This window comes from Pteropus alecto, unplaced genomic scaffold (genome assembly GCF_000325575.1).
Source record: "Pteropus alecto unplaced genomic scaffold, ASM32557v1 scaffold39, whole genome shotgun sequence".
Taxonomy (NCBI): domain Eukaryota; kingdom Metazoa; phylum Chordata; class Mammalia; order Chiroptera; family Pteropodidae; genus Pteropus; species Pteropus alecto.
The window spans coordinates 4,471,046-4,483,421 of record NW_006443568.1 but is presented as its reverse complement, the minus strand read 5'-3'; the positions used below and the strand labels follow the sequence as shown (position 1 = coordinate 4,483,421).

The following is a 12,376-nucleotide window of genomic DNA, read 5'->3' as shown; positions in this document are numbered from 1 at the left end:
CTCTGCATGGGGCTGGCCCTTCTTATCCTGGAGGCTCTCTCCTCACTACACTTCCTAAAATAGGAAACCTATCCTGTCACACCCCTGTATATTACATAGAATGCAGTGCTTATCGCTCCCCCAAGTGGTTTATGGTCACCAGCCAGGGAGCTCCCTTAGAGCAGGCACTTGGCCTGTCTTATTCCCCTAGATTCCAAACACCTAGAATAGTTCATGGTGGTAAATATGTGTTGAATGAATACAGACTGAGTGAATAAATCACATCCCTTGGCTAGACCTCAACTTGCCATTTCCAGGTTAGTCTCTGATATTCCCCTGGGCACATCTTGGGCTTCAGTTAATAGTCCTGCCTTGAACACATCCCTGCTTTCCTGCTTCCTGTTCAGAGCGTCTCCTCCCAGGCTGTCCAAATCCCCTCCTTCTCCTGAAGCTCATTCTGACCTGTGTCCACGAGACCTGCATCTTACCAGGTGGGCCCCGATGGGCAGGGCCTGCCTCCCATGTGGCTCCTGCTCACTACCTCCACCCTGTCTGTGCCCTTTTTGTGGGTAGAGTATGGGGTCTTGAGGACAGGAGGTCCATTTTTCTCACTCATTTCTGTATTTCCACAAATGTCCTGCCCTAACGACACGGGGCTGCTGGGAAGTATTTGTAGAGCTCCTTGTGGACCTGTTTTCCCACACCGGCTTCTCAGATTGGTGTAAACACCTTCCTGTTTCTGAAGGGTGCTCCCGTGCAGCACGGTTCAAAGAGGCAGAGTGCTTCCTTTCTCCAGCTTCCAAGGTCTCGTCCCCCACTCAGTGCTGTCCTAAGGAAGGCCCTCCGAGGCTGACAGTGACAGGAAAGGAAGGGAGGCGGGAAGTCCCAATCCTGGCCGACCTCATTACCTGGTAGCCCTGGGAATTGTTCTGGATCCCGAACTGCGGCAGGCCGGGGTCTGCACACATGGTCAGCGTCGGGTCTGCATTGCAAAACAAAGAAACGGACCCCACGGTCACTGAAGCGTCACCGCCTCTGCTCACTCTGCGAAGCCGAAGTGAAAAGAAGACGGAGCCGCATCCTGACTTCCCCACCTATCGATATCGCCACCTGAGAGTTCCCTTGGCTGACTACGAGATTTCCTGAAGCACACCCTCCGGCTATTTCTCATCCTGCTCTAGAAAGCTCAGTGGAGGACTCCGTTCCCTTTTGCAGAAGAGACCCCTGAGGACAGGGAAGGAAAGTTATTATCTTGGGTCCCAAAGAAAGAAGCCCACAGCTGGGACTCCTCCCTAGATCGCCTCTCACCTATGCAGCTGGGCTGGGTGCCACTCCACGTCCCATCTGACTGGCAGAACCGCCGTGGGGAGCCCACCAGCACCAGGGGGGGCTGGCAGGAGAAGGAGACAGATGACCTGTAGGAGAAGCCTCGGTCCTCTCTCTTCCCACGGGGCGGGACGCCAGGATCTCCGCAGAACACAGCTGGGAAAACGAGAGAGAAAGGCAGGTCCAAGTTGCTTCCCAGCACCCAGCCTGAGAGCCCATGGCCCCCACCCCCGCCCTAGCCTCTGTTCTTTTCACTGCTTTTCTCCCGGTCCTCCCGGTTCCACTTGAACTCTGGAAATGGGGGCAGCCCTGGGTAAATGATAACACTTGACTCAGCGCTGCTGCTGCCATGTCCTCTCCTTTTATATTCAAAATGCTTATTAATAATCATCCAAGTAATGGAGTAACATGATGGGAAGTTTAGAACATCAAGGAAAAACAGAGTCTCATCTACTACCCCAGACTGTTCTTTTCCCCCTATTTTCACACTCATTCCTGTGTAGTCTTTGTTCAGTTGTATGTAAACCTGTGCATGGCTGTGGACGTAATGTCCGAACGCCGTTAACCTTGCTTTGTTAACTTAATTGTCTGTGAACATTTCCCAGGGTTATGAATCCTTATCACTTACTGGCTACAAAATTTTACAATGAGAGGTTGTAACATAATTACAGTTTACCATAACCTTTATATTAGGCATTTTCTATTATGGTAAAGTTACACACGGCCTTTATTTTCTTAGGGGAAATTCTCTAGGAGTGGATTTATCTTTAAAGGTTTGAATGAGTTCGCAGCTCTTGATACGTACTTGATATGTACTTTCCAAAGGGTGTGCTCTGGTGGGTAGTGTATGGAGTACGCCCACTTCATTCAGATCGTCAGAGTATCAATAAAGATTGACTACCAAAGGCAAAGTTCCTCAAGACATCACTTCAAGCATGAAGAGCATTCTTTATGCTATGGGGTGGACGTGTGTGTGTGTGTGTGTGTGTGTGTGTGTGTGTGTGTGTGTGTGTGTGTGTTTATGTAGAGTCATGAGGTTCATAATCATATGCACATAAAATGGAAGCCTGTGCTCTGGAGGCTTGGGAGTCTAGACCTGACCAATAAGAAGTCAGTCAGAGGCTGAGTTGATCAGAAGTCCCTGTATCTGGAAAAAGGCAACTCAAAAGATAAGAGATACAAGTGGATGACAAAGAGCAACTCGGTCTTGCTAAAAAGCGATGTGATGCCAATTAAAATAATGGGACATCTTTTTAAACTCCTCAGCCTGATAAATATTAGAAAATATTGGTGACATCCATTGTTAATGAGGACATAAGTCAAGAAATATTCTCATAAACTGCTGGTAGGAGTGTAAATTGGGACACTCCTTCTAGAAGACAGTTTGGCAGCACATACAAAAAAATATAGAGTGTATGATTAAAATGGAATAACCCAAATTCATCACCAGTAGGAGAAGATTAGACAAGTCAGGCTATCTACAATAAGAAAATTCTTTAAACTATTAAAAATGATGTATGAATTGGTATGTATGATAGAGAAAGGTGCTGTTGGCTTATCAACGAATACAAGTTATGAACTAGTAGGTACAGCATGATTCAATAACGTTTATAGAAAATCATACAGGTATTGCTATAAATGAGAAAATGCAGAGTGATCAATTTGGAAGCACACTGTGGCTGTCTGTGGGAATTGAGAATTTGGATGAGTGTTATGTTCTTCTTTGTATTTTCCGATATCGATTTTTTTTTTTATGATAAGTGTTATTTATTGCTAAAGAAACAATTCAGTTATTTCTCAAGAAGAAAAGCAAGGTTTCCAGACCAGACTTAACCTTGAGACTTGCTCGTTCCTACTGTTACTCCGGGGGCATGTGGTCTGAGGGGTTGACCTCTCACCAAACGCTGCCTTTCCTGTGTCTACCTTTGGGCTGCTTGTCTTTGCTGAAATTTCTCAAATGGAAGCAAATTTTCAGAGGTACCCAAACAGTGTCATGAGTATGTTGAATGTTTTCTGCAGAATTAGATAAATGCCAAGTAGAAAGGAAAAATAGGTCCTACTCTTTGTCCAAAGTCTGGGCACGGGGAAAACCTTCCAAAGCTGACTCATGGGCTGTGACAAGAATAAGTGACCTGGAGCCTGCTTCTCTGGGGAACTCAGGAATGGACTTGAGGTTCTTTCGGACATAGTTGGGCTAGGTGAATAAGAAATAAATTCTCTTGCCAGAAAAGCATGCGTTCCCTAGGAGTCTTTTCTGTGCAGAGTATTTTCCTGAAGACAGGCATGTTTCCAGCACTGGGGTCCCTCCATCCCCTGGTCTTTGGGCACTATCTTATCGAGTTAACAACCTTGCATGTTTAGAAACCCCTCCCTCTTCTCTGGCATACTTTCCTCCCACTGTGACTCCACACAAAGTCTGTAGCCAAGGCTCACTTAAGATACAACTATTTTCTTTCCCTGAACTTCCTTCCTTCTTTAATAATATCTCTGACAAAGCTCCTCACTGATTTTGGGGAGGGAACTATCTATTCTATAACTTTCAGTAGCAGAGCTCTGAGGAGGGAAGGGGGAAGGAGCCAGCAGATAGGATGCACTAAAGGCCCCCTTGAGCAACTCACGGAAACACTGAGGCAGCTCTCCAGTCCAGGATCCATTCCCCTCACAGGTGAGCACCGCAGGTAGGGAGAGCTGGTACCCCTCTAGGCAGGCATACGTCACACTTGAGCCCCACATGAAGTCGGACCCCACCACTTTCCCGTTGGGGATGAGCTGAGGTGGCTTGCACATGATAGCTGGGGGGAGAGGAAGGAGGGAGGAAGAGACCAAAGAAGGCTGAGTTCTGGTGTTGTCCTGGTGAAACCAGGCTCCAGTCACCAGCACTGATGTCTCCTGGGAGTCCGGCTGAGCAGGAGGAATCAGGAATAATCTCTTACTTTGGGAGCTCTGGCCTGTTTGCACCTTACAACACCTTCTCTCAGGTGTGACAACCCTCTTTGCACAAAGCCCGGGCCTTGATATCTTCCAACCCCCTCCTTGCAGATGTTCAGAGACTAAGCCTCACCTCCCATATCCCTGTTAAGATACAGGGCTCTGCCTTGTCACCTCTCCCTTCTAGATGGTCAAGGCCTGATGTCTCACTTTTGTATCTTCTTTGGCCCTCTGTCCTCATCTGCAGCCCTCAGACTCACCTTTGCAGACTGGCTTGGTACCATTCCATGTCCGGTCCTTGGTGCAGCTCAGCACAGATACCCTATGTGACTCCATCATGTAGCCAGGGACGCACTGGTATGTCACAGTCTTGTTGTACTTGAAGTCATTGCCCAGCCGGAGGCCATTGGCTGGAATCCCAGGGTCGCCACAGCTTATGACTAGGACAGGGGGCAGAGCACTGTTCACTCCCAGTCCACTCCTCCTTTCTCCCCTGCATTCCAATATCATTCCTATCACTCCCCATACATGTCCAAGAAGGGAAACAGTCAGATCAGGAATGTCCTGTCCCCATGAAGGCTCCCAGGTGGGCACTGCCCATCCTAAAGTCCGTTTGGCCACATCTCTCTACAAGGGTCCTCCTGCATCCCCACTCTCTTTGCCCACACCATCCTTATGCACCCCAGACACTTGGGCTATGAAGAACATCCTTCTTATTCAAAGCCCACCCCTCTAAGAGGAAGTACCCAGAGGGCTCAGTTCCTCAGTGAGGCTGGGGCCCAGGGAGAGGGACGTTTCAAGGTCGAAGAGCCTAAGATGTGTTAATGGACCACACAGATGATCTGTCTGCTGGTGGGTGCATCTCATCACCTGCTGTTGTGCTTAGGCGGCCCTGTAGGCCCAGCAGCCTAGAAGCAGGGTCTTATGACCTATGCAATGGTCGTCCCTATGTTATGGTATCAAGTGAGGGTGGGGGTTTGTATGCTCTGGCCTCGGAACAAAAATGAACGCTACATGAGATTCCAGATGGAGTCTGAAATCAAAGACTAGGAGTTGGACAGGGAGACTGCTGTCAGATTCTCTTATCTTGTCACTTCCCTCCAGCCGGGCCCCACAGTGATTTGTTTTCCAAGGAAAAGAGTCTTGCTCTCTGTGAGGAGCAAGAAAGGGGAGCGGTGGAGATACTCCATGCTTGAGAGCCAAGCAGGGGTGAGGATGAGTCCAAGGGAGAGAAGGAACGAACAAATTTGGTGGATGATGGCAGTGTTAAAGTGGAAAGAGAATCAGATTGAGCACTGGGGGTTTGTTCCAAATGAGAAAAAGAAAGCCCACGGAACTGGCTGGAGCCTGAAAAACCGCACATCTCTATCTCAACCTCTCTGAGCCTCAGTCATCTCATGTATATTAGTAGCTACTTCATGAGGTTGTGTCGAGAATCAAATGACATAATGCGTATAAAATAAAGCACTTAGCTCAGTGGCTGTCACACATTATGTGCTCAATAAATGAGGCTATTCATATGGTTCTCATTCAGGGTCAAGTCCTACCACTCCATCCAGCCTTCCCAATCTCCAACAGACAGCCTCATTCTTTGACATGGAGGAACTCAGTCACTTCTGCCACCATTTCCCATGGCACTCAGAGGGCCTGAGTTCTCACCTATGCACTCTGGGTCACTGCCTGTCCAGGTGCCATTGACCGAGCAGTGTCGGCTGAGCAGTCCTGTGGCGTAGTAGCCTTCCCGACATTCGTAGACGATAGAGCTGGAGAAAACCAGGCCATCACTGAACATGACTCGGGCATTGCTTGGAGTTCCAGGGTTCCCACAAGAGATCACTAGGAAGCCAAAAGGGCACATTATTCACCAGAACAAAGGTAGACATCACCTGGGGAACTGAGAACTGCCCAGAGTGGAAGCCAGGTGCTACATAAAGACCCTGTGGGTTGACATGCTTCTCATGCTGCTTTCATGTCTGATCATCCCACCCTGAGAAGGGAAGAACAGATCTGTATGAATTCTTTCTAATTTCTAAAACATAAGGACTATATCTATTTTATTATCACATAGCAATTCCTTAAAATCTCCAGATATTAAACCAGTGCTTAATTTTCCTCAATTGTCTCATTTTTTAAGTTAATTTGTTTGAATCATGATCCAAATGAGGTCCACACATGGCATTTGGTTGGCATGTCTCTAAGACTCTTTGAATCCAGAGATTACTATTCCCTCTCCTGCAAATTATCTGGTACAGAAAACGGGACATTTATCTGTTAGAATTTCCCACTTTCTGGATTTTGCTAACTGTACCAGTGAGGTGTTGTTTAACACGTGCCTCTGTCCTGTGTAGGTCCTGTAGTCACATCCTACTTTTTGGTCAGTGTACTTCATACATGATTTTGTGTTTCCTACTGCATCACGTCAGGAGGCACAGAATGTCTGATTGTTTCCTTGTTCCTGAAGTCGAGGCTGATCAGTGGGTTCAGGTTTGCCCACCTAATCTGGCATTATAAATTTTTCATTAGTTTTTCCCTTTAATGGTTTTAGCAGCAAGGAGTGATTGTTGACTAGATTTGTCATTTCATTAGGGGCTAGAAAATGGTGATATTCAAATTCTATAGTTCTTTCTGCATTCACTTGACTTCTTTAATAAAAAACTTGCCCATCATCAAATATTTATTTACCCTGATATACAATTCATACAGGAAGACTGGAAAATGCTTGATTGCTTTTTAATCAGCCATCAGAACAATGCGTTCATTCCTCAGCAAGCTCTGAAGGTGATCAACAATCATTTGAACTCATGGATTTAAACTTATTTACCATGTTGCCAACCATTGCCACTATTATTCTCATTGATGCTCAGATGGTCCCATCTTTGGTTAGTGCGAGCCTCTTCAAGTTGGCATGACCTCATTTGTCTTTGGTAAACTCTCTGTTGGAGTGACAAAGCTGTTCTAAGTTCCTTTGAGTATTGCCTGCCCCAGACCTGGAATCAGCTATTCTCCAAAGAGCTCAGGCTGCTTTTAGTGGAGAATAGATTTAAAAACTACAATCATTGCTACTGATTCTAGACTTTTAGAGCAGACGGCTGGGCAAATAACTTTTCAAATTGAAAATATATTATGAGTTTATACTGATATTACCAATCCAAATTTAGGTCTAAGAGTTTTTCCTTAACTTTTTAATTTTTATATTATATCACCTTTATCCTTGAAAATCTTGGTTCTTAATTACAACAAATAATTTAAATTGGTTTTATCCATATCTATTATAGTATTTTATATATGTAATAGTTTTAGAATAGTAACACTAATATTACTAACATTATGAATTCTGAAAACAGCTTAAGATTTCACTGCAGTTCTCTTTGTCCTTAGGATATAAATACCATACTCAAATTTCATTTTCTCAAGTAATTCTCTAGGTTATTAAATCACCAACTCTTGACACATAGTTAAGTTCATTTGTTCCTGTTTAGATTTTTATATTTAGAGATTACTTGTTTCTAATCTTTGATTTAATTTTATTCTGTAAGTATGTACAACATTTATGTGGTCCCAAAGTCAAATCTGCAAAATGATTCCTATATAATTAGCACAACAGACAGGCTCTAATATCCATTTATTTAACAAATATTTGTGCACCTAGGTCCCAGGAATGCAGTGATGAACAAGTCATATTCCCTGCCCTTGAGGAGCTCAGTCTTTCTTAAGAAACTGTCTATAAACACATGAATTAAAACATGATGTAATAAGTGTTATACTTGATGGAAAAAAAAGCACTAATAAGGGAGAATCTTATTCGGGCTGGGGATAAGAATTTGAGTAGAACCTTAAAGGATAAGTGGGATCTTGTCAAGGGAAGTCACACACTCAACCAACATTTACTTCCAGGTCCAAACTCACTTAGCCGCTCACTTTCTGTTCCCTGAACACTCCTGACATGTTGACTAACTTCCATTCTGTATCTGAATGGCACGAAAGGGGACCTGGGCAGGTGTCCTCTGATCATAGGCCAGAATATTCTCCTGGGCTCTGCAGAACTACTCCATGATCTCGACTTCAAACAGCCTATTCCCTAACCACTACCTCTTATCTCTTCAGCTCACTCCCTCTGGGATTCATTCTCTGGTGATTTCTCAGTCCTACTGGGACCTATAATCCATTGATTTTACCATTTTCTTTCACTGCCTCCTACTCCACTCATAAACCCGCCCCCTCCTTACTCAGCTTAGATGCCAAGATCAATCATAATCGCTGCTTTCTGTGTACCCTCATCTCTCTTGCCACTTTCTGCTGATGTGTTACTTGCCTGATTAAACCCCAGTCCCACACCTAATGCTTCACCTACTCTGTGCCTGCACCTACGTAGCAATATGTGGTTGAACAAAAACCCAGACCAATGCTGACTACTCTCCCTTTAAATTAATGGCCTCTCAACTTAAGTGAGCCCTACGCACTGCCTGGAAATTATATATTTCCCTATTCCATTCCCATTCCTCTCTTGCTAGGTGATGATTTCATATTATCTCCTTCCTTTTCCAACATCTTCTTAGTCAATCTTACTCTCAGCTGTTAAACCTCTTCCTAACTAGGAGAGTGCAATGCAGACTGTATTTTAGAGACAGGGGGATTTGGGGAGCAGCTATAAAAAGTTGGACTCTGGGAGGAGAGGTTTTAAAACAGATTTTTTCCCAGAAATTTAGGAGTATGTGGAGCAATGTAATTTTGCCCACTGGGGCTACTACTTCAGGGAACAACACTAAAAGTTTATATTACTTCTAAGGGTTTTTAAAAATTGGATTTCTATTTCTCTTGGCACTTTGAATGCTTGTATAACACAGTCTCTTCCCTTAAACTGTAAGCTCCAAGAGGGCAAGGTTTATCTGTCTTGGTCGTCATTGTGTCCCTAGCACATACTACAGTATTTGGCATACAGTCATTGAATGAAACTATATGGGAAATAAGTGAATAAATGGGCTAAGCTTAGTTTATTCTGGTTTTTTTTTTCCCTCCTCCTTAGGTGAGGGTAGGGAATATGTTTGTCTGTACATTACTAATGAGAGGAACGTGAGCTATCTGTTGATGTCTACTATCCACAAAGCCAAGGGTTCAAACGGGGCCATGGATGTTATCTGTGATTGGGAGTGGGAAAACAAGGGTAGGCAAAGGGAAAAAGCAGAATGGTCACATACATTACCTCCACACTCAGGCTGTGTGCCGCTCCATGAGCCGTTGGCCTGACAGGTCCGCTCTGATGACCCCCGGAGGGCGTGGCCAGCTTCACAGCTGAAGCGCATCAGACTTCCCAGGGCAAAGCTATCGCCCAAACGGATGCCATGGGCTGGGGTCCCAGGGTCACCACAAATTCCCATGCTGGTTCCTATGGACCAGAACCAAACACACCCCATTGTTTTCAGCATGGAAGGAAGAGAGTAGCAGACCGACAGAGAAAGATAGTGGGCCATTGTTAAGGGGAGGCAGTTGGGCCCCTTGAATTAGGGGGGTGAAAACCAACTGTGTCCAGTCTGAGTTACCCAGACAGGCTCCTTCCTGTATTACTACTCAGTAGTGAAAGAACACATAGGTCTGAGGTCACGGGTAAGTCCCAGGGGAGCACAGGACAAGGAAAAGAAGAAGGCAGAGAGGAGGTTCTGCGGCGGATCATGCCTTTGTTCTTTGGCCTGTGCCAGCGTGGAGTGTCAGTGGTCCAAGCTGACCGTATCTCTCTCTCCTTTTTACCTCTTCCTCACCAATATCTGCTGATTCTCTACTCTCCCCATTCCCAGTTCCACTGATGCTGAGCATTCTTTTGCCTGAACTATTGCAAGAACCTCCAAACTAATGTCCCTTCCTCTTAAACTCTCTCTTTAATCCACCTTTCATTTTATCCTTAAATCTTAACAATGAACCACTACTAACCATCTGAACTTATTTCTTCTTTTTTTTCTGGCTTCTCATTGCTTATAGGATAAAATCCAAACTCCTTAGCATAGTTTCAGCTTCTCAGGTGCCTAGCTTGAATCCTGATCCTTTAATTGAGGATTCCCTATTCGCAAATTACACAACACAGGTGGGTTTCGGATTAAATGTCTTAGACCTTCTCATTTCATTCTTCCTTTGCCTCTTGCCTCCTGCTACATTTCTGCATTTACCTGGGTTCTGATACTATACAAACCCACCCAAAAGATGAAGCAGGGTACAGAACAGGAGACAAAGCCACAAGATCTAGTGCCAATGGGAGCCAACACATCTAATAATAGAGATGTAAGAGACATCATTGGATCAGACTAGGCTATGATTATCATGAGAAGGGAAGAAGAGAATTAAGGAATAAATGGCAACTGCAAAAGAAGACAAAGTTTCCAACTGATGTGCAATGTATCTCCTCGTGACCCCACATCAAATGGTAGCCTCTGAGTGACCACAGTTTGTGGGAGTAAAGAAATGTTTAAGTCATATATACCCCAGCATTTACTATTTATGTCTCTTCCTCTCAATCTTAGAATTACATCCTTTTCTAGTCTGATCTCAGACTATGAGAATACCATGTTCCTTATTCTGTTCTCTATCAAGAAAGGGAGATTTGTTCAACCTTCAACTCAGACATTTGGAACAAGAGGGCCCATGACATTTGGCCAGGTTTTCTTATCTTTTGAAGTTTTCCAGGATGTGGCTCATGCAACAGCAGTACTGGGTCCCCTGGAAAGCACCCCTAATGGTGAGTATCAAACTCCTGCACTGGCTAGCTGACCTCAGTCAAAGCCAGCAATATTGTACAATAGGGCTGAGGGTGGAACTTTCCAGTCTTGGGGGTTTATCTTTCAGAATGGCCCCCACTGTGGTGTTTGGCGCTTCTAATTCAATAATACAAGTCAGGCACAGAATATTGTACCATGGGGCAGATGACAACTCAGCAAGATGACAACACTGCAGAGTTGGGCAATGAACTTCTCAAAGTATGTCTCAAATGCTGGAGAGCTCTGCACGTCCTTGATGGCCCAGAGACTTATGATTCAAGGACTCAGGACATTCCATTATGCAGCATCTGGGTGAATGGACTATGCAGAATGAGGTTCAAAAATATGACCTTAGAACCCTGACTGTGTATTTCTTAGGACTGGCAGGAGATGCTGTTGCAAAAGATGACATCTGTAAGTTTCAGGAAGGGAGGAGTTACATTCTACTCACTAGTACACACCTAGTATTGCTTCTTAGTTGCCTTTTCTTTTCATCTACCATTTTCTTATCTAAGGCATTTAAGATTCACTCATTCCTCAGACTTAGCATTTATAGAATCCCTTCTAATATTGTCCTCAGAGGTCCCTGGGAAAGCTCTGCCCATGATTCTTGTTGCCTAAGTGTCTGTCATCCTTGATGGATATACAAGAGAAATGAGACTGCTAACTACTTCTCAGAATATTCAGGATCAGGGCTCAAACAACTGGATGCAATATAACCCTTAATGGGTAAGGCCCATATCCCATAAGGTTCTTTTCTTATTTCTTACATTTTCATGCTCCCAAGGTGTCAGCTTACTTCTAAGTGTCCCCTATTGACCTTTGATGTGGCCAAGGAAGAGTCCCTTCTTCCACATGTAAGACAAGTATTTAGGAAGTCACAAAATTGTCTCAGGGTTGAAAGGGTCTTGGAGGTTTTCTAGCTTTATTTTCAACTTCAGACAAGAATTGTTTCTGTAATATTTCCATTAGGTCATTTTCCAGCCTTTGCCAAGACAACTCCAAAGAAGGGAAAGCACAATTTGGGAGAAAAGATTTTGGATTCCATGCCATGGACCAGGAGAATGCCGTGTGGTTGGGTTATACAGGCTAACAGGCAGGAGATGCTCAGGGCTTTCTCTCTGGTTTCTTTCTCTTCTACTTCGCGCTTCCCTTTCCCATGGAGAACAATGATCCCGCAAATAGACCAAATACACTTTAAAAGTACCATTTGCCTGTCTATGGCCATGCTACCCTGAATAAGCCTGATCCTGTCTGATCTCAGAAGCTAAGCAGGGTTGGGCCTGGTCAGTACTTAGATGGGAGACCACCTAGGAAGACCATGTGCTGTAGTTGTAAAAAATAAAAAAACTAAGGGATTGTAAGCTGACAAAGTCCTTGCAATCTGTGAGGTCAACTAAGGG

The 12,376-nt window shown here is 44.6% G+C and overlaps 1 protein-coding gene and 1 pseudogene across 1 annotated transcript in view; one reads left to right on the top strand and one right to left on the bottom strand.

Moving 5' to 3' along the window:
- Positions 1-12,376, bottom strand: part of CSMD2 (CUB and Sushi multiple domains 2) — a 571,413-nt gene that overhangs the window by 19,391 nt on the left and 539,646 nt on the right. Inside the window, exons 61-66 of the mRNA XM_025041387.1 lie at positions 9,434-9,725; positions 5,893-6,069; positions 4,494-4,673; positions 3,924-4,097; positions 1,288-1,461; positions 888-961 (exon numbers count right to left, since the gene is read on the bottom strand). Of these exons, the coding sequence (XP_024897155.1) occupies positions 888-961; positions 1,288-1,461; positions 3,924-4,097; positions 4,494-4,673; positions 5,893-6,069; positions 9,434-9,725 (1,071 nt within the window). The remainder of the gene's footprint in view (positions 1-887; positions 962-1,287; positions 1,462-3,923; positions 4,098-4,493; positions 4,674-5,892; positions 6,070-9,433; positions 9,726-12,376) is intronic.
- Positions 12,190-12,308, top strand: LOC112472975 (annotated as a pseudogene).